General features: G+C 40.0%; 1 protein-coding gene across 1 annotated transcript; it reads left to right on the top strand.

The window, feature by feature from the left end:
* The first annotated feature begins 891 nt into the window (after window positions 1–891).
* On the top strand, window positions 892–22,763 carry LOC117305169 (mediator of RNA polymerase II transcription subunit 25-like). The gene is made up of 22 exons (XM_033789970.1): window positions 892–1,052; window positions 2,157–2,390; window positions 2,692–2,737; window positions 3,325–3,449; window positions 4,184–4,282; window positions 5,383–5,506; window positions 7,996–8,146; window positions 8,670–8,843; window positions 9,838–9,945; window positions 10,782–10,947; window positions 11,116–11,254; window positions 11,967–12,365; window positions 13,052–13,211; window positions 13,802–14,103; window positions 15,207–15,302; window positions 15,568–15,714; window positions 16,966–17,079; window positions 17,617–17,802; window positions 18,642–18,941; window positions 19,605–19,711; window positions 21,030–21,231; window positions 21,467–22,763. The coding sequence occupies exons 2-22, from the start codon at window positions 2,278–2,280 to the stop codon at window positions 21,731–21,733; spliced, it is 3,525 nt and encodes a 1,174-aa protein (XP_033645861.1). The 5' UTR covers window positions 892–1,052; window positions 2,157–2,277; the 3' UTR covers window positions 21,734–22,763.
* Window positions 22,764–22,823: the final 60 nt, after the last annotated feature.

Genomic DNA, 22,823 nt, shown 5'->3' with positions numbered 1-22,823 from the left:
ACAAGGAAAGAAAAAACACCCTTGTCCTGCAAAGTTGTGTGCTTTCAGATGCTTGATTTCGAGACCTCGAATTCTAAACCTGAGAATTCGTGGAAAATTACTTCTTTCTCGAAAACTACATTCACTTCAAAGGGAGCCGTTTCTCATGATGTTTTATACAATCAACCTCTCCCCTTAAACTCGTTACAAAGTAAGGTTTTAGGCTAATAATTACTTTGAGTAATTACCAATAGTGTCCACTGCCTTTAATCTTTATTTTAAGAACATTTTACTACATGAAGTATACTATGTCCAATACAAAAGCCCTCCCTCCTCTTTTTGGAAAAACTCAGACGGTCAACTGATATTTTACTTGGCCTTATTTTCATCAGTCAAAAGTTGCAATACACAATAAAAACCACCCAAATTTTGTCGGGTTTGACTTTCAACCTACACCCCAAATAATGTATCCATGTTACAGGAAACACAACTGTATTTTTGTTTGGCCCAATCCAAAGTTTGCTAAAAAAGAAAGTGTTGATAGGGTACTAAGGTTTTTTCTTGTAGATACGAAAAATAGTTTAGGGGAGTACTCGGCTTCTTCCCTGTCCCTTTTTTTAAATTTATTAGTCTTGACATGAATTTCAGCATAGAGCAAGTTATTTATTTGTGATTCAAAGACCTAGGAATGTAAACAAATAAATGACCTTTTATTTTTGTTGCGCCACAAATTTAGCCCCCATGACCAGTTCACTTTTGTTACAAAATACCACACCAGTGACGAAATAAAGCAACGGCTATGTGCAAGCAAACAAGATTTTATTTCTGCATTATCTGGCCATGCTTACAGGATTGTTGGACGTCTCTAATGAGCTTTACCTCATGTTGTCACATAGTCTGGTACCCCAAAGTGATAAATAAAAACCGGATGTGTAATTTTTGGAGTGAGTCATATAAAATTGTGCGGCATTTTCCCCTTGATGTGCAGTTTTGCTTTAAACAGGTTATTGTGCATCAAAATCAGACCCTTTCATAAACTGTGATAACTGTCAAGAAAACAACACAACAAAATGGTAAGGATTTTTTGGTAATTGTTTTCAAAAACGAGTTTGACAAAATGGGATATTTCTCACACACGTTTTTCTTGGAATTTTGATTTGATTGAAAGATCAACGAACTTGCTTTTTTGCAATTTGCTTTAAGTTACTGCTCCAATGTTTGTTGCTGTGATATTTATAATGGCTTCATAAATCATATTCATATCCAAAAATATAAAGGCTTGGACTTTATAAAATTATGTGATGAAGTTTTTGATTCAATGATTGGCTCTCATTTTTAATTTTGACAATGACAGTCTCCTCATCATTCAAATTCCCTGGCTCCTCTTTTCTAAATCTAATATTGATACTGTCACTGAAATCTGCACTTACAAATTACGATCACCATTCACTGCTTACTGTCATGACTGTGCAAACAACAAACAAGCGTCAAACTTCTGCACTAGCTCGTAGCTGTGTAACACTGTAGTAGTGTAAGTAAGAATGCGTATCATATGGATTTTTGAAATGCACTCAATTCAAGCAAACATTCCCTACCAACTACTCATGAAAGAAGCGCAGGACTCCCTCTGCTTCTTGGCTCTACACCTATATCTCTCTTTCCAGTACAAACATTGGTTTACCGTATGATTATGAAATGCACAAATCAATAAAATGTGATTTAGTATTAACGAGATGACAAATAAAAATACCTCACATCATCATTGTGAAATCACATGCCGTAAATATCCGTAATCTTGGTACGATTGCACAAAGCAATAATAACATTCATTATAACTTATAATTTGTCTTATCTGACAATTTGTCTTTTTAATAATATTAAAAGAATAAGACAAATCGTCAGTACTATTTACCAGGTGATTTGTAATAACATCACACTTGACTTAGCAACTACGATTGATTTCATGTTTGCAACTTTTCCTTGGATCAGCTCTTTTTGTATTCTCTTTTTTGCCATTCATAATAAAACTTAAAAAAATTGTACAAAACCATTGGAAATATCTTTTTGGGGGGTGAAGTTGTACAGTTGCATGCGTTTAAAAGATCAATCTTAGCTCTTTGCGAAATTGGCGCCTAAGCAACATTATTCAAATATTTGTTTTTAACTTTACCTTCCAGCTCTGTAAGGTTCACAAAGACATCACAGCTTCTGTGAAATCCTAGTAACCGACTGGCTGAAACATTACCGATCTCATCAACTTTAGAAAAAGAAAACTACCAGAAATTGCTGAAAGCAAAGATGATTGGCACGGCTGAAAATGGGGGCAACATTGTTTTCGTCATCGAAGGAACGGCTGGGATGGGAGCCTACTTCAAGGATCTTAAAGCAAACTACTTACATCCAGCACTTCTGTAAGTTAATTTGAACGATCTATTTGCGCCTCTTTTAAGAGGCAAAAAATTAGGCTTTTATTCATACGATAGAAAAAACGACATTCTGCCCTCACAGGTACCCATTTACCCCTGGGTGGAGAGAAGCAATTATTAAGTTAAATGTCTTGCTCAGTGACACAAGTGTCACGACTGGGACTCGAACCCACACTCTGCTGAACAGAAGCACCAGAGCTTGAGTTTTGTGCTCTTATCCGCTCGGCCATGACACCCTACATGATCTTTCTTTAATCTTTTTTTTGTTGTTCTACTTTCCTTTTAGACATTTCAATGGAGGCCCCCTTATTGAGAGTGATTTCAGCGGAGATGTGAGTACACACTTAATCCAGTCTAGTACCCTGCATACAGTAACAGCCTTGAACATTAAACTCTCATTATGTCAAAAAGTGACCAGACTAATACTATAGCTTTCCTGCATCAGTCCGTGTCCGAAACGACAACTTCGGCTAGTACGTGTCTGCCTATAGATGGATTGCAGTTTGCGTCATCGACCGCCATCCTTGATGTTTTAACAAGGGAAAAGTGTATGTGCTCCGCATGCATTTTTCCCTTGCAACTACATCAAAGATGGCTGTCGATGACGCGTATTGCAATCCATCTATTCTTCAACACTGATAGACGTGCTAATCTAGTCGTAGCTCAAAGGCGAAGTCACCGTTTCAGACACTGCCTAAGATTAGTTGGTAGAATTTATACAAAAGTTATGGCCCAAGTTTAAAAACTGTTCCAACTGTAGTTTTTACTTAACAGAGCTGTCATTGTTGTGACTGGTGCACCCTCATTTTTTGCTTAAATCAAATAAATTTGGTAAGCAGTATTTTCTGCTAAACAGCTTCATGAATTTGGCCTTGCTCATTTTTGCTAAGCACAATATTATATTGATTTGACTTGACAGTATGGAGGTCCTTTGTATAGTCTGGTGATCTACAACACAGTAGATTGTTACCCATCTCCAGCCGTCTCCTGTATTTCACCAACCAGCAACGCATGGCAGCTTAACGCATGGATGGATCAAATTCAGTGAGTAGCACTTACTATTAATTTTGGATTTACCCAAATACAGTGCTAACACACACAAGTGTGTAAACACCTGTGACCGTGAACCTCCTATTGTCCCTCTTCTCTTTTGCAACAGCGCCCGTTGGTTTTGTACACTTTTTTCAACTGTGGACCTTTTCCAATTGGTGGACCCTAAGGTCCTCTTTTGTTATAGGTCCCTGTTTGAATGTGTATACCTACTCACATCGGTGATTAATCGGTAAAACCAAAATTAATATGCTTCATCCCCGATGCGTATTTAACATCTGTTAGAATTTTCTAGTGTCTATGTTGGGCCAGTTAACTCTGGACTGAAAAAGTCCAACATTCTTGTGTTTTTCGTTTTAATATCATCACAACAAGAAAAGACAATTTTCAATTGCTGAATAAAAAACATCTTAGTCCAGGGGCCGATTTCACAAAGAGTTAGGACTAATCCTAACTTAGGACTAGTCCTAGGAGGTAAACAAAATGTATGGCTAGTCCTAAGTTAGGACGAGAAATGCGTCCTAACTCGAGATAAGACTAGTCTTAACTCTTTGTGAAATCCATCCTAGCAATCTTTTGTCTTCCCCCCCCCCAAAAAAATATACTCACAAATGGGAACAATAGAAACTACAGATCATTTTGTAGTCGCCTTATTTTATACCGGACACCCCTATTTCAGAATTATTATGACCCTGTGTTATACAACCATGTCTTGTTCACTTGGGCAGATTCATTGGTGGAGGAGGGGAGAGTGGAAGCTTGGTAGCTGAGGGACTCGGATCTGCGATGCAAATTTTTGATGATCTGAAATCAAGAAGGCATTCCAGGTAAGGGGAGATTATTCATTGTTTCCTTTTTCTAACTAGGAATATAAAATTAAAAAAAAGTTTTCTAGATTGCTGGTTCGAACTCCACCATGACTCTGGTGCTTCTGTTCAGCAGAGTGTGGGCTTGAGTCCCAGTTGTGACACTTGTGTCCTTAAAGGCAGTGGACACTATTGGTAATTGCTCAAAATAGTTATTAGCATAAAACCTTACTTGGTAATGAGTAATGGAGAGCTGTTGGTAGTAAAAAACATTGTGAGAAACGGCTCCCTCTGAAGCATCATAATTTTCCACAAATTTGATTTTGAGACCTCAGATTTAGAATTTGAGGTCTCGAAATCAAGCATCTGAAAGCACACAACTTCGTGTGACAAGAGTGTTTTTTCTTTCATTACTATCTTGCGACTTTGACGACCAATTGAGCTAAAATTTTCACAGGCCTGTTATTTTGGGCATTTGTTGAGATACACCAAGTGAGAAGACTGGGCTTTCACAATTACCAATAGTGTCCAGTGTCTTTAAGCAATTAAGCAAATTTTAGACAATTGATCTAAACCCACCTCAAAGCAGTGAGGGTTTTAAATTCGCAATTTATAAATTTCGTCTACATTCACTAAGCTATGTAGAAAACCAGTAAGCCTATATCTCAAATATTGTTAAAGGAACATTACAGAAATGGTTGTGCTAACAAAACAGTTGCTGGCAGTTTAGGCTCTTTATGTAATCCACCATATACGTAAACTGACAAACCTGTAGAAGTTTGAGATCGATTGGCCATCTGGGTTTTCAAGAAAATAGTGAAAAACTGATTACACATTTTGCATGGCATCAATGCAAAAAAATAAATGAATAAACACTCTTTGGACTGAGCGATAAATTTCAAACGCAAAATTAGACTATTTATTTTTAACATCAAATATGACATTTCAGACAGAAATATTTCAAGGGATGTTTTCTACTATCATCATCATCAAGTTTATGTAAATCTGTGATCTTCATGATTTTGTATTTTTTTTTTTTTTCCCTACCAATTCTGTAATAATCCTTTAAAACAAATTTTGTTGGTATAAATGTTGGGTTGTTTTCATTTCTTTTTAAACAGTCTTGCCAACTGTACATGCCAGTGCATCCTCGTTTGCAACTCACCACCCTTCTCATTGCCAAGTATGGAAAGTGGGAATTACAACGGCTTCTCGTCAGAAGAACTTGTTTGTCTCATGTCCGAGGTTCGTAAACTCAGTCTGTTTTCTTTTTCTGCCAAACTATTTGTTTTTTAACTATTTAACCCCAGGCGAAACTCAGGCATTTTCAAAAAAGAGTGTTTTTTCTCTTCTCATTATTGTCTTGCAACAATGACCAATTGAGCCCCAACTTAAAGACAGTGGACACTATTGGTAATTGTCAAAGACCAGTCTCCTCACTTGGTGTATCTCAACATTGTATGCATAACATAACAAGCCTGTGAAAATTTTGAGCTCAACTGGTCGTCGAAGTTGCGAGATAACAATGACAGAAAAAACACCCTTCTCACACAAAGTTGTGTGCATTCAGATTCAAATTCTAATTATGAGGTCTCAAAATCAAATTTGTGGAAAATTACTTCTTATTCGAAAAACTGCGATACTTCAGAGGGAGCCTTTTCTCATAATGTTTTATACTATCAACAGCCCTCCATTGCTTGCTACCAAAGTTTTGATGTTGATATTATTTTGAGTAATTACCAATAGTATCCACTGCCTTTAAAGAGGTTTGTTATCTTATGCATAGTGTTTTTTTTTTTATTTTTTTTATTTTTTTATTAATCGGTTTATTGTAAAAAACAAAACAAAAAACATTGCAGCCAAAGGCTGAATTACATGCAATTTACAAAGTAGAAAAATACAATATTAAAACTTGGGCAGTCTGAGACAAATTTTTACAAGAGAGCACACTTAGACTCACAGTCTAACAGACTGCAGACCTGATACCTCTTGGAGGCAATGAAGTATTAGACGGCTCAGTGTCAGTTCCCAGAACTAGCTTCCCTTTTCGCTGCGTCACAAAAACAAAGGGAATTTCCCCCTCCTCCACCAACTCAAAGGGGACTTCCCCCATCCACACGATTCTCCAACTTCCGAGTGCCCAACAAGGTTAACTAAAAGTTGACTATTTTGACTCAAACCCAGACTGGTCGACCATGGATTGACTACCCTGGTTGACCATTTGGAACCACCCTCGAGCAAATGGTTTCTTCACTGCTCACAATAGTCTGTTCCATACTAACATGTGTTAAGTGCAGAGGGGAACCAGTGACACTATAGCAAAATTGACTGGGCTTCCAAATAAGTCATTCGAGTGAGTGCATCATGGCGCATATACGTTGCTGGTCAGTAGTCGCCTAAATGTGCGCAATCGAACTTGCTCTTAGTTGTCATTCAACCCCATATGATCTTGGCTGCACTTCTGTCCATTGTTGCCCTTTAAAGGGTTTGGGTACTGTTTGTAGGTCACAAAACACAATGTCCACAGATTTACATTAAACTCACACCGTTTGAAGATAATAGTCGTCGAAAGCTTACCTTAAAATATTACTTGCTGAGGTGCTGTAGTTTTTGAGAAATGGATACAAGAATTCAACGAAAATAATTTTTGTCTCAGGAGACAAAAATTATTTTAGCATGTACATTATATTTTTTGCTACTCTCCTGAAACATTGCTCTGTGATTTGCCCTTTTTTTTCTCAAAAACTTTACGACTTCTGAAACTGTAACGTATACAGGTACTTATGTTACATACATCCTCATTCACAGTGAGTAGGGATATCATGGCCAAAAACCTGATTTACAAAAGGTCAAAAAAATAAAAAATTTACAGCTTGTGATGCAGTGTTGAAAAAAAGATGAATTAGTTAACTTCTCAATTGTGATCTGTAGGAAACATAATTTCTTGCTTGATTGGCCTTCAGAGTCACAACAATAGATTCATAGGTGGTTGATGTCACAAGTTCAATGGAACATTGCTTGAATGTAACAGAGTGCTTTTCAGATTGCATTCGGTAAATCAACAAATAAATTTGTATAATGTCACCTTACGGTATCAGTAACGTACGTACTTCCTGTTAGAGTTCCCGATAAACACAACACCCACCGCTTTCATTTCCATAGATGCTTTACAACATCAACAACAAGGGATTTTTTTTTTAATGCATTATAAATGAATTGAAATTCCCCATTGACGCAACCGGCCACACTTATAGTCAGAGCTGGCAACTCAACCGACGTCTGCAGAACGTTTCCCTGATATTAAACCAATCACTCCATGCTCTGATGAACAAATTTCAAAATCTCCATGCTTTAAGTTAGTTCGATTTGCGGTAACACCATGTCACTTTGTGAATAGCTACTTGCCAGGTAGAATACACTATGTTCTGTTGAGAACTTGTCTTGCTTTATATTTAACAACCGCGGAGTAGATTTTCAGAACTTGGGAGACTTTTCAATTCTGTAAAGAACTGTCCTGCTTTTGGTTCCCTGTGTACGGAAACTTTTTTCCCGACCGTCAAATGTGAATCTGGATGTCTCCTTGATTGTTGGACAAAATCGCCCTGCTTTTTGGACTAATTCACCCTGATGGATAAAATCACCCTGATGGATAAAATCACCCTGAATGAATATTTATTTATAGTATCTTCCTATAGTTTCAGATCGTTTATCTTTTTATTTTTGTCCCTCTACAGCGAAATATCAAGTTATCAATCGTCTCACCAAGAAAGCTTGCCGTACTGTACACCCTTTACGATAAAGCGTGCGGCGAGTTGCAGAAGACCATTAAGGAATACGCAGCGGATCCACGACACCTCGTCCTGCTCAGCGGATTTGAACTTATAGGTCAGTACAGAGGTCATGTCCGTGGGGTAATATTGGGTAGGTGAATATTTGATGCACAGGCTGTATACTCCCCAGGGAGCCAAGATTCATTCTTTTATTCATTCATTTTTATAAAAAAAAAAAAACTGGCAGGACAAAGCTGGTTTACATGTATGTGGCATTACAAGGTAAAAATATTGATATCAAATGTACAGATAAAAGACATAAAAGTGCCCCACCGCCGTTTGGGGGTACATTACAACAAAGATGGTATGAAGAATGATTTATGGCCCAGTGACCAGGGGTCGATTTCACAAAGAGTTAGGACTAGTCCTAACTTAGGACTAGTCCTACGAGATATTTAAAACGTATGGCTAGTCCTAAGTTAGGATGAGTACCTTGTCCTCAGTCGACATAAGACTAGTCTTAACTGTTTGTGAAATCCACCCCAGGGGTAATTATGTTGGAAGCGTTTTGAGATGCCCTTCGGGTGGGAAAAGTGCTACATGTATATAATAACTTATTATTATTATTATTGTTACAGAGAGGTCTCCAGGAGCTGAATTTACGTCCCATCTTCAGACGGCCGTCATTCCCGGGGTGACCCCTACTCCGGCAGCTAACTCCGCCCTCGCCTCAACAGCCACCGGTACAACCCCGTCCACTGGTACTGCTGCACCTGGTGCCCTGCGATCGGTTGGAAGTCCGGCAACAATTGGTAGGTACTTCAGGCCTTATACTTCACGGAGGCAATGAAGGCAGTTGCCTTCATGCCCCCTGGTCATTGCCCTTGGTGCCCTTGAAATGCTCTGGAGCCCAGTTGTGTTTGTACCGCAAAATTCAAGTCTCTTCTCAAAACTTATCTTATGTCACAGGTTTTCAATGACTAATTTTGTTGTTTCTGTTTTTCTTTGTGTTGTGTTTTTTTTTTTTTTCTTTTTTTTTTTTTTACTACGCCTTGAACACCCAGCAGGGTGGATATGTGCGCATTACAAGTCTTATTATTATTATTATTATTATTATTATTAGAAATATACAATTTTCTCATAGGAGAAAATGCCTTGGTGCCTTTTCCCTTTCAAAAGAACCAGACAGGAATTTTTTCATTTTTTTTCATAAAACTCGAGAAAAGTACTGAGTATACAGTGCTAACACACATCGGTGTATATGGGTAAAACCAATGATATTCTATCCCTGATGCAAATTTAAAGTCATTGGACACTATTGGTAATTGTCAAAGACTAGCCTTCACAGTTGGTGTATCTCAACATATGCATAAAATAACAAACCTGTGAAAATTTGAGCCCAATCGGTCGTCGAAGTTGCGAGATAATAATGAAAGAAAATTCTAAACCTGAGGTCTCGAAATCAAATTAGTGGAAAATTACTTCCTTTTTGAAAACTACGTTACTTCAGAGGGAGCCGTTTCTCACAATGTTTTATACTATCAACCTCTCCCCATTACTCGTTACCAAGAAAGTTTTGTTGTTAATATTATTTTGAGTAATTTCCATGTTCCTCAATGTTTTCTTGAAAAGTAAAGCATTTCATGGAGTAATATTTCAAGAGAAGTCTTTCACCATTACCTTCTGTAAACACTGTAAGTTATTTGTAAATATATGAACTTTTTTTTTTTTGTGTGATGCCGAAAGTGTATAATGGCTTTAACATCTATTTTTAGTACTGTTTATTTTTGTTCCTGTATCGTGCAGCAACTCAAGTGGTTCCAGGGAGAGGTACCCAACGAATGGCTGGAGGTTCCCCGGGGTTCAAGGTGCCAACAGCAAACATTCCCTCAAGTCATTCCATTGCGTCTCCAGGTAATGTTCACTTACACAGGGATGTGATTTCTCTGTTTATATTCGGAATTCTGTTTGTTTTGTCATAAAAGAAAATATATTCTGTTTTTTTTTTTTTTTTTTTTTTTAAAGATCAAATTCATACAAAATGAAGATAAAAACATATAATAACGCCCCCGGTTGCAGAGCTGGGCTTTTAAAACCAAATGTTAATATTGAGCTACATCAGTGCTCGCAGGTTTTGAGCTCACATGCTTTTGCACTTTGGCTCAGATTTCAGGTTTTTTTTCTCTACAGCCTATCACATCCCTGCCTACAAGTATCTCCAGCTTGAAGTGCTTTTTCCTTTTTTTCTGTTTGGGAAGGGCCGTTTAGAATATTAACAACTGGATTGACGTTTGTCAAACTATCAGAATTTACCCAATTCACCTGACGTCATCATCAGAATAATCTTGGATGCGCCATGTCACTGTGTGTTGTTCATTCGAGTGTGTATTTTAGGCGATGCGGCGTTTACACGTTAACCTTTATTGCCAACCAAATTGGTGAGCGTGGCACAGTTGCTGCGTGTGACGTGTGTGCAAGGGGTCAATAGTGAGAAATATTCCAGGGAAAACCCACACAGTCGGATAAGGACTGATAACCTAGTTTGAACTGGGGGCCTAGAGGTGGAAGGTAAGGGTAGGTAGCACTACGCCAACTCCTGGGTGATGAGAAGCATTTATGGTTTGAAGCATCATGCCATAAACCCTAGACACAACCTCTGGCATTGTCACTGATCTTGTAACCTTATCAGCCTCAACGTTGTTTTTTTACTTTTCTGTGTCAAAGTTCAAATTGTATTCTTTATTCCACAGCGTCTGTGAATCAAGCCCAAGTGTTAACCCCACAGCAGCCTATGAACCAATTTGGCTCCCCCCAACCACCACCACAACAACAACAACAACAACAACAACAGCAGCAGCAGCAGCAACAACAGCAACAACAACAGCAACAACAACAGCAGCAACAACAACAGCAACAGCAACAGCAGCAACAGCAGCAACAACAACAGCAGCAACAACAACTGCAGCTGCAGCAGCAACAACAACAGCAGCAGCAGCTTAAACAACAACAACAACAACAAAAATATCAACAGCAGCAATTACAACAACAACAGCAGCAGCAGCAACAACATTTACAGCAGAACAGCCAAGCTGCCGGCCAAGCTTTCGGGGGAGTGGGTCCCCGCCAGCAGTCAATTGGGAGTCAGCCAATCGGCAATCAGTCCATAGGAAGCCAGCCAATGAGCAATCAGCCCTCCACACAGATGATGCAGGGGGGTCAACAGGTAAATAATACTTGGGGTCAATGTCTGCAATTAACACAACAAAATTCTCAGCGTATCAATTTTGCTTAGAAAAATGGGTACCAGCTTAATTGCCATTTGATACACATATTATTTGTTATCTTAAAAATGTCTGGTTAGCAGATAAATAAATATCAATATAAACCACAAGGGAAACTGACTGGGTAAATTTGTAAACAATTTTTGGGGTTGAACAAAGAATTGACTAGAGTGGGATTCGAACCAACGACCTCCGGATGGTTGAACAAAGAATTGACTAGAGTGGGATTCGAACCAACGACCTCCGGATTAATCCGGAGGTCGTTAGTTCGAATCCCACTCTAGTCAGGATTTATCCGGAGGTCGTTGGTTCGAATCCCACTCTAGTCAATTCTTTGTTCAACCCCAAAAATCAGATAAATAAATGTAAACATAGAATTAGCCACCAAGAGTTCAAGATTGGTAAAGGATTGCTGTATAAATACATATTTGGTTTGCGGTAAGACCATGTTTGCCAGGTAGAGTTTGTTCTTAAAAAACTGTCTTTCTTTATTTTACTACCGCGGAGTAGATTTATCGGATGTTCAAGAGACTTCTCAGTTATGAAAAGAACTGTCCTGCTTTTTAAATACTACCCGGGCGGAAGGTATAGAAAATTGGCTGAGACTACTACTTCTCTTTTATCCGCTTCTGCCATCTCCCCTTTGTGTTCCAGAAATCACAGCAGATTGGCAATGTTTCGTTTGTCAACTCGCCAATTCAACAACAACAGCAACCACAGCAACCCCAAGTGGCATTGACACAGATAGGCGGCAAGCAACTTACACCCGCGCAGACGAATGCTCTGAAGAACCTCAGACCCGAGCAGATTCAGCTGATCAGAGCACGCCAACAGAAACAACAACAGCAACAACAACAACAACAACAACAGCAGCAGCAGCAGCAGCAGCAGCAACAACAGCAGCAGCAGCAACAACAGCAGCAGCAACAACAAAGTGCCGCATTCAATCCGACGATTGCTTCAGCCGCAACTCCAAACTCGTCGTCTGGTCTTCCTACGATGTCACAAGTGCAGCCCAACGTGACCGTGACATACACCCAAGCTATTCCGCAAGTAAGAAACTCTCAAGTTCAAATGTCAATCTCTATCAAATGTCAAACATAAGAAGTGTGTTTATAGTATATTATTTGGTCCACACAAAATTCTACGGTCTACGGGCCTTCCAATATGCTTTACCTAAACGATGGAACTCTCTTCCCAACAATCTCAAAGACTGTAGCTCGCTAGAACAATTTAAATCTAAACTTAAAACCAATCTTTTTATTAATAGAAGCGCATAGAGACTCTGTTGTATTATGCGCTACACAAGAACGGCTTATTATTATTAACAGGGATGTGATTTCTTTGATGTATTGCCCCAAATTACAGAGTAGGGCTTTTAAATAAGTGTTAATTTTCCACGAATTTGAAGCATCTGAAAGCACACAACTTTGTGTGACAAGGGTGTTTTTTCTTTCATTATTATCTCGCAACTTCGATGACCTATTGAGCTAAAAGTTTCACAGGTTTTGTTATTTTATGCATATGTTGAGAAACACAAAGAAAGAAGACTGGTCTTTGACAATTACCAATAGTGTCTCGTGTCTTTAACATTGGGCTTCCTCCTGCTCGCAAGTTTTTGGAGCTCGCATGCTTTTGCGCTTTGCGCTCAGAGTTAAGTTTTTTTTCTCAACAGCCTATCACATCCCGGTATTAAAGTTCTTCCACTCATGTCTTGGATTTTGTTTTGGTCCTTGCAGCCCAACCCTGCCGTGACTGTCTCCGGAGGTCAAATGATCCCGTCGGCGGCGATCAAGGCTGCTCAGGAGGCCATCATGAGAGCGGCGGCCACCCAGTCGCAACGATGGCCACGACAAGCTCAACCAGGACAAGGACCCGGTACACCGAACCCTATCAAAGGCAAGTCAAAGTTAAAGGCACTGGACACTATTGGTAATTGTCAAAGACCAGTCTTCTCACTTGGTGTATCTCAACATATGCATAAAATAACAAACCTGTGAAAATTTGAGCTAAATCGTTCGTCGAGGTTGCAAGATAACTATGAAAGAAGGAAACACCATTGTCACATGAAGTTGTGTGCTTTCAGATGCTTGATTTCGAGACCTCAAATTCTAAATCTGAGGTCTCGAAATCAACTTCGTTGAAATAACTTCTTTCTCGAAAATTATGTCACTTCAGAGGGAGCCATTTCTCACAATGTGTTATACTATCAACCTCTCCCCATTACTCGTTACCAAGTAAGGTTTTATGCTAATAATTATTTTGACCAATAGTGTCCACTGCCTTTTTAAACATGCGTTTGTAACATACACATACTACATGGCTAGTTTTATTTGATATTATTATTATTATTATCACCAACAAACTGACAACAAGATGAGGAGAGGAAGATGTCATTGATGGATGCATCTAAACTTGATATTGTCGTCTGCGACAGACGTCTGCCAACTACTATTATTATTACAAATGTTTTGACTCACTTTGACCAGGTCAGCGAATGCCAGGGAAGGCAAGCATTCCAGGTATACCAGGCCCCACCATGTCCACCCCCTCCACTATTCCTCCAACCATGCTCGGCACAGCACCACAACCGCCGCACCAACAACAACAACAACAACAGCAGCAGCAGCAGCTTCAAGCTCAGTCATCGTTAGATTCCCCGGCAGTCACCGGTATCCAGCAGACCCCACCTATTGGAGTGATTACACCAATGGTGAACCAACAGCAGCAGCAGCAGCAGCAACAGCAGCAGCAACAACAGCAGCATCCTGGAATGTCTACTTCACACCTCGTGAGTTGATGTTCACTCATAGAAATAGAACCCAAACGCTGTCAGTGTTCCCCTTGGTTCTATTTCTATGTGTTCACTTCATATGTTGTTTGTTTTTATTTCCATTTTTACAAGAGAACTCATTAAAGGAACACGTTGCCTTGGATCGGTCGAGTTGGTCTTTGAAAGGTGTTTGAAACCGTTTGTTATAAAATGCAGATGGTTAGAAAGATGTTTTAAAAGTGAAATATAATGATCCACACAAGTATGCCTCGAAATTGCACGGTTTTCCTTTTATGTCGCAAACTAACACGGTCGGCCATTTATGGGAGTAAAAAATTCGACCGGGTTTGTCTACGAGGTAAAAGGAAAACCACGCAATTTCGAGGCATGTTTGTGTGGATCATTATATTCTACTTTTACCACATCTTTCTACCCGTAAGCATTTTAAAACAAACAGTTTCAAACGCTTTTCAAAGACCAACTCGACCGATCCAAGGCAACGTGTTTCTTTAAAAAGAAGTTGTACAATGGTATATCACCCCAGAACAGAGATGAGTTTTAAGTAATGAATTAAAAGTGTCTAATGAAGGTTCTGCTTGAATGTGGGTGGGTAGCTTGTTCCAAAGTGTTGGAGCTATGACCGAGAATGCCTGACGCATGATGCAGGGTCCCGGTGAAACCTGGAAAAGAGCGTTGGGAGAAGAGCGAAGGCGTCTGGTAGCTGATGAAAGTGAAGAAGAATGAATGAAATGAATAAAAAAAAAGAAATACTCTGCTGTGAACTGTAGTAACTGCCCCAAGCCACCTCCGACAGTTACAACGTATTGTTTTTGTAGACATTTCAAGTTGTGGGCTACATATCAACTAGTTTTCCAGGGGTTGTTGCCACCTACTTCTGGTGCTGAAACAGGGTTAACCCCTTTTAGTCCATACGGATGTAGGCTTGGGTATCATCCATCAGAAGCCTGGCTGGTAAAGCAGAAAGCTCTACCTCCCCGTAGTTGCAATTCAGTTTTTATGCTGTGATTGCTATTTTCGATAAACCTTTTATCTATCTATCTATCTATCTATCTATCTATCAATTTTTCCTATAAACATCTCTGGTTTTTTTCGTTTTGCAGCCACTGGACACGATGCAGCCTCCGCAGATGGCTAGTGGGGTCCAGCCGACCCAGGTGGGAACCGTCGTCTGGCGAGGACAACTGGAATGGCACGAGGTGAAAACCCGCTTAATTTATTAATAATAATAATAATAATAATAACTGTATTTATAAAGCGCCAAATTGCCAAAGTATACAAGGCGCTGTAGAAGGAGGGAAACAAGACAGAACAAAGCATACCAGTCTTAGATGGTACATGTCACATGGTCTTTTGGACTAATAACCTAAGTCTAGTAGTAAGCGTAAGTTTGATTCGATTTTTTTTCTGATTTAGTAGCTCTTTGAAATTGAGACGTTACTAAGTGTTTTTTTCTCTCGACAGCGTCCAAAATCAGCTTCCTCGGCTGCCACTGATACTAAGATCACACGAACGCACACATGTCATGTGACCGTCGCTCCCGATAGCACGCTCAAAGTCGACAGTTGGCCGCCTAAGTTTGTCATGCAGTTGATACCTCAACACCTTCTGGTAAGCTTTAATTTTTTTTATGGCTGAGTGGTTTAAAGTTCTGATGGTTAAAGCCCGGTTCATACTTCCTGGGAATGCGAATGCGAAGTGAATGTTGACGTCACAAATTTGCAACGAATAATTCGCAGCAGTTGAGCTGTGTTCAACTCCAAACAAAGTTGAGACGTCAAATTCATGTCAAATTTGCTTCGCATTCGCAGGAAGTATGAACCAGGGTTTATTCATCAGAGGGTGGGTTTGGGTCCCGGTCGTAATACTTGTGTCCTTGAGCAAGATAATAATTTGGGGGGCTTATCGTCCTTACTCGCAGCTAGAGCTGAATTGCGAAGGACGCGGCTACAACGTGTTCGAGAAGCAGGCATGCAAGGGCGCTTTTAGCTGCCAGCCACATCAACCCATTAAGATCACGGAGCACAGCCAAGATCGAAAGGTTTTTTCCTGAGGGAGGAAAACCGGATAGTATGGAAAACCCTCGTGGCACAGCAGAGAACCAACGCACAACTCAACTCACATATGGCCCCGACCGGGAATCGAACCGGGGTCACCTTGGTGAGAGGCGAGCGCTTTACGCACGAGCCAACCGTGCCACCCGAAAGATACTTTACTATAATAGCTTCTCTCCACCCAGGGGTATAACTAGGTACCTGCGACGCCCAAGGGTAGAGGTTGATATTTTGTAAAAAAAAAAAAAACTTTTAAGCACTCTGGTTGCCCATTACATGTTGTATACTCCCCAGGGAGCTGAGATTAAAGGGATTTTCATTGGCCCAATGGCCAGGGCACTAATGTAAAGCGCATTAAAGGCAGTTGACACTATTGGTAATTACTCAAAATAATTATGAGCATAAAACCTACTTCGGTAACGAGTAATAGGGAGAGGTTGACAGTATAAAACATTGTGTGAAACAGCTCCCTCTGAAGTGACGTATTTTTCGAGAAAGAAGTAATTTTCCACGAATTTGATTTTGAGACCTCAAGTTTAGAAGTTGAGGTCTCAAAATCAAGCATCTGAAAGCACACAAGGGTGACAAGGGTGGTTTTTCTTTCATTATTATCTCGCAACTTCGATGACCGATTGAGCTCAAATTTTCACAGGTTTGTGATTTTATACATATGTTGGGATACACCAAGTGAGACGACTGGTCTTTGACAATTACGAATAGTGTCCACTGTCTTTGAGACGGTTGTTTTAAAATGCGCTATAAGAATTTGTTATTATTGTTATTATTACTATTTTTATTTTGTATGCAGCAATCACTGAGTGGTCTTCTACGCAGCTCGCAGCAAGTCGGCTTCCAGTTCCCAGACCAGGGCAACGATCACGAGTCCATGAGGGCATTGATGAAGGTTATGCAGAACGGCTTTGTGAGTATAAGGTTTCACCCATTCTTGATCAGGTAGACATTAAGGGTGTTGTGATCGAGCAGATAAAAACACCGAACTCAAGCTTTGTTGTTTCTATTCAGCCGAGTGTGGGTTCATGAGTTGTGACACTTGTAAAATGGGTACCTGTGAGGGCAGAGACGGTTCTTGTAATTGATTTAGCCGAGTAGCACATGTTACACAGGCTGTATACTCGCAAGGGAGCTGAGATGGTTGAAGGAATATGGTTTATCGCGATTCAGAACTGCAATGCGTTATGGGTGGGCAGATGGGGTAGTTTGCTATGCGGTGAATGTTGTCATGCACGACTTGCGCACGCATCACCTATATCTTTGTGTGGGTTCAACAGCGCCCTCTCTTGATATTTTGCTATTCGCCATAAACCTTATGAGTTTAGACCCAGTGATCCAGGAGTAATAATGTTGGAAGCGCTTTGAAACTTGCTTCGGGTGTGAGAAGTGTGCTATAAACACCGACTATCATCATTGTTATTATTATGTTTGTTTGTTCCTCTACCAGGCTGGCTGTGTACACTTCCCGAGCGACGTTTCCTGTAACATCCGGGTCGTGATGTTGCTGTATTCCGCGCGTAAACACGCGTTCGTCGGCTTCATCCCCAACGACCAACAAGGGTTTGTCAATCAGTTTCGACTTATCGTCACAAAAAACAAGAAATTCCAAGCGGATAGAGCAAGGGGGCAGTTGGTGAGTTTTATTTAAAGACACTGGACACTAATTGGTAATTGTCAAAGACCAGTCTTCTCACTTGCTGTATCTCAACATATGCATAAAATAACAAACCTGTGAAAATTTGAGCTCAATCGGTCGTCGAAGTTACGAGATATTAATGAAAAAAAAAAAAACACCCTTGTCACACGAGGTTGTGTGCTTTCAGATGCTTGATTTCGGGACCTCAAATTCTAAATCTGAGGTCTCGAAATCAAATTAGTGGAAAGTAACTTCTTTCTCAAAAACTACATTACTTCAGAGGGAGCTATTTCTCACAATGTGTTATACTATCAACAACTTCCCATGGCTTGTTACCAAGTAGGTTATTATGCTAATAATTATTTTGAGTAATTACCAATAGTGTTCACTGCCTTTAAAAGGGAATTATTAGGCTCAGAAGAGCTCTTTCCTAAACAATAACTTAGAACACCCTTACCAATGCTTTTCTGAAAGATTCATGAAGAGCTCCGTTACGTAAACACTTATGTTACGTCATAGTTGGGGGCTTCAAATTGTATAGCCGCTTTGTTGCAGCGTGGAGATGTAACAAAGTAAACTCCCACACATGACGTCAAAGTATTGTCATTTTGATGCGTACCGTCAACGGCAGAAGTGTTTCTAAGTTTTCAAAACCTTGAGGTTGGGGCCTGATTTTTTAATCAATAATTACAAAAATTTGAGAAGTGTACAAATATCAAAACTACATTTTTAAATGATGAACAAACACGTAACAAACAAGTTCAAATGGCATTCCTGTCAAAAACAAATTCGCTCAAGTACTTCTTTAATAATCTTCTTTTTTTTTTAAACTGAAGGGACAGCCAGGTGCAGGCCCAAGCGCTCAACTTCAAGGTCGGCAGTTCCCAACACCTGGAACCCCGCAACAACAACAACAACAAAATCAACAACAACAACAACAACAACAGCAGCAGGTTGGATTGTCATCGATCTCCAACATGCCCGGCTCGACGACCAATATCACCACTCTAGGCATGCCGAACACGGCGTCTAGCACCACCACGCTAGGGGGACTGGGCTCATTGGGGACGGCGACTGGGACAGTGACCAATCAGATGCAAGCAGCCGCCGCGGTAACGCAACGAGCACAGCAACAGGTGATTTCATTGGTTGATTTTGTTGGTTGCGAAAATTAATGATAATCATAATTGCAACAACACCCAGCTATATACTTCTAGCCTCAGTGCCGTGCCAATGAAGCATCAAAATTACATCTCAGTGTGACGAAAATCATTTTAGCATGTAAAACGTGTTTATCAGTTATGGTAATTATACGATAAAATATGTTTGACGAACTAAAACTTAGACAAATTTTTTTTTTTTTAACATTTACCAGGTGTCCATAAAAAAGAGTTTTTTTAATTCTTGAGTTGAATTCCAACTTTTGTTTTCTTTCTATAAACCAAACTCAAGCTCAGTGCCCAATTTCATAAAGCCTGTAAGCACACAAATTTTCTTAGCATGAAATTTCTTCCTTGATAAAAACAGGCTTACCAACCAAATTTCCACATGATTTTTAGGATAAGTAACAATAGCTGAGTACAAGTAACAAGCAATATGCAACAAATTAAAATTTTGTTGGTAATCTTGTCTTTATCAAGGAATAACTTTCATGCTAAGCAAATTTGGAGATACACCAAGTGAGAAGACTGGTCTTTGACAATTTACCAAAGGTATCAAGTGTCTTTAAAGGTGACCAAAAACAAGAGCTTTTTGAATTCTAGAGTTGAGTTCTAAATTTTGTTTTGCTTTTTATGAAGCGGTTATTGGAGTTGAAGAAAAGGGATATTTTAAAACAGCAGCAGCACTTGCAGTACGTCCAGAAGATGAAGCAACAACAGCAACAACAACAGCAGCAGCAGCAGTTGCAACAGCAGCAACTCCAACAGCAACAACAGAGGTACTTCATTTTCAAAATCAGCTTCTAAGGCCGTGTCCGAAACGACGACTTCGGCTACAGCTACGTCTAGATCAGCGCGTCTACCAGTGTTGAAGAATAGGCAGACGCGCGCAATCTAGCCGTAGCTGTAGCCGAAGTCGCCGTTTCGGACACGGCCTTATATTACCCAACTTCTGTCCTTTGTCTAAAAACCTGGAAAGTATTACCTAGCAAGTTTATGCAATGAGAAGTATATGCAAGATGAAGCAGTTGCAACAGCAACAACAGAGGTACTTGCTTTTCAACTTTTGCAGAGAGATCATTCTCGTTATATGGCCTCAAAATGTGGAATAAGCTTCCTACACAGATCAGAAATGCCGGGTCACCTCATTCACGCAATCCTTAAAGCTCATCAGGCTTACTAACCATTCATAAATACGCTATTCCTTTTGGGTGAGAGCGGGTCATGTGGGGGTGTTTAAACGGCTGATAAAGACACAGCTAGAGCTGTTTAAGACCGGCTGGCTTTGTGTGTTGAGCACGCAAGCTCATGTACGCCAACTTAACGTACGCGTAACGTAAACTTAACAAGTGGAATAATAATAACAATAAGAAATGCTTATATGGCGCATTTCAGTACTGCAAGTACTCACAATGCGCTTTACAAAACAAATAAACACATTTATACAATAGAAAGCAACAAATAAACTAAACAATACAAGATTGAGTGAACAAGTGAGTTTTGAGATGGGATTTGAAGAGGTCCGGGTTTATCTGGGAACGGAGGGTAGGAGGAAGAGAGTTCCAAAGGGTGGGTGCGCTGAAAGCAAAGGCTCTTTTACCGTACGTTTTTGTTCTGTATGGGGGAACTTGAAGGAGAAGCTGTGAAGAGGATGCAATAAACTATGAAACCAGCCGTCAATTTCACCAAACTTTTTCTAACTTTTATCAGATACATTTATGCGTATGTAGATTAAAACAATTTGAACGGCTCAAAAATTCAAACGTATACTTTGCCTTTGATAAATTTATGCAAGGAATTATGAAACAGGCATTCATATCATATTAACCTCTTTTACTTTTGGCCAGTATGCAAAAACTTTGTGCCGAAGCATTTCTTCGAAATTAGTTTCTGCTCATTTGTTTTTGTCGCCGGTTTTCTATCGTGCAGGTTACAGCAACAGCAGCAGCAACCTGTGCAACAGCAACAGCAACCTGTGCAACAGCAACAGCAACCTGTGCAACAGCAACAGCAACAGCAGCCACAACCTGTCCAACCACATCCCCAACAGCAACAGCAACAACAGCAGCAGCAACAACAGCAGCAACAACAACAGCAGCAGCAACAACAACAACAACAACAGCAGCAGCAGCAACAGCAGCAGCGACCCCAGTTGCCCCAACCAGTCCAGTCGGGTAATGGATCGTCTACACCAACCCCAGCCCAGAGTCAACAGCTGCCTACAAACAATCCACAGCTTCGACATTTACTGATGAACCAACCTCAGGTAGGACACAATTAATGACGCAAATCACTTGCAATCTTTCAGAATTCATTGGTTTGATTTCCTGGTTTGATTGGCTTCATATTGTGCCAAAGAAAGCGGTCAGAATTTTATCTCTCTCTTTTTCGTACCCAAAGAAAATAGCGCCCAGTAGTAAGTTTCTATATAGGAACAAAATCTGCGAAGAAAATTGACTTTGTAAACTCTGGACTAACGCGGCATTTTGTCTTCATTGCAGACGCCTGGACAACCAGGTATGCTGCCACAGACCCAACCACAACAACAACAACAACAACAGATGCAGTGGCAACAACAACAACAACAGCAACAACAGCAACAGCAACCAACTGTCAATCCACAGCAGCAGTTCCGCCTCCAACAGCCCCAGCAGCCAATCATGATGCAGCAGAACCCGCCACATTTGCCGCGGCAACCGGCACCGGGTCAGGCGGGAATCCCGCAAGCGATTGGGGATGAAATCTCGTTGTTTGACCTCCTGAAATAGAATTTTTAGTCTCTCAAAAATTTCTGTTATGATGAGATGACGATTGACATTTTGGACATGTGACCTATGGTGACATTTTGTGACCTATGGTTGATCTATTGTGACCTTTTATGACCTGTGACCTCTAGACTCCCTTGCTTTAACATCAAACACCGGCCACTGTCTACCTGTGGGCTTCCAGTTTAGGACTTCTTCTTTCGAGTCCATCATTCACTCTAATTCAAATTATTGGCCAGGATTAATCCTAGATTAGGAAGAGTTTGGTGAAATTGACGGCAGACCACTTGGAGAGTTTTTAACTGGCAATTTGATCAGTGGACCACCGTGACGGGGGAGATCATGTCTAAATCAAGCGCTTGTTACCTCAAACGCATGAGAACTCCGACTTCCAAAGTGATATTTTTATTTTGTATGCAAGTTCACCCCAAACATGGGTTGAGCCGCTCTTAGTATGGGGCTACAAGAAGACTTTTTTTTTAAATAGATAAAATTCAGGGGAGCTGAAGGTAGGAATTGATATTCCTCTGATTACAGTCTAGATTGTAGGATGAAGGGAAGCATGTACCAGGGGGTCCCAAAGAGATGCAGGATGCAAAATAAAGCTGTTGGAATGGCTCTTTGTTTTACATCTCGGCAAAGCAAGAGTGTATGGGTGAGAAGAAGCAGAAAGTCTGGTTTCAAAGTCTGATGCAAACCAAAGATTTGTTGTTGTCTTTGATGTCGTTCGGGGAAATGAAAAGACTGTTTTTTTTTTTTAACCCATTACAATTTCTTCTGTAATTTAGTTCTTTCTCAGTTCACGATTGTAATTTATGTACATTTACCTTTTATTCAAGTAAGGGTTATTGCGCAACATTTATCCTTTTATGTTTAAACGGCAAACCATCGGTTGCCTTGTTTATCCTATGTGATACTTTGGTCTGGTAATGGGTTTATGGCAAGTGTAGATAAATATGTTTTTGCTTGGAAAGTCACAGTGTTTTTGTTTTTAAAACATTTTTGTTTGAATAAAATTTAACAAAAAAAGTGATATAATATTTTTGATTGTAACTTTTGTAGATTATTTTGTCTGATTCCTGAAGTACAAAGG

This window comes from Asterias rubens, chromosome 22, assembly GCF_902459465.1.
Source record: "Asterias rubens chromosome 22, eAstRub1.3, whole genome shotgun sequence".
NCBI classification, from domain to species: domain Eukaryota; kingdom Metazoa; phylum Echinodermata; class Asteroidea; order Forcipulatida; family Asteriidae; genus Asterias; species Asterias rubens.
Note: the sequence above shows the minus strand (reverse complement) of the source record. Positions and strands in the feature narration are given on the sequence as shown.

Bases quoted from the DNA above. Each gene is read 5' to 3' on its own strand.
- LOC117305169 (XM_033789970.1), top strand. From the start codon at position 2,278: ATGATTGGCACGGCTGAAAATGGGGGCAACATTGTTTTCGTCATCGAA. The intron at 3,450-4,183 runs GTGAGTAGCACT...TCACTTGGGCAG, and splicing joins GCATGGATGGATCAAATTCA to ATTCATTGGTGGAGGAGGGG. The intron at 12,366-13,051 runs GTAAGAAACTCT...TGGTCCTTGCAG, and splicing joins ACACCCAAGCTATTCCGCAA to CCCAACCCTGCCGTGACTGT.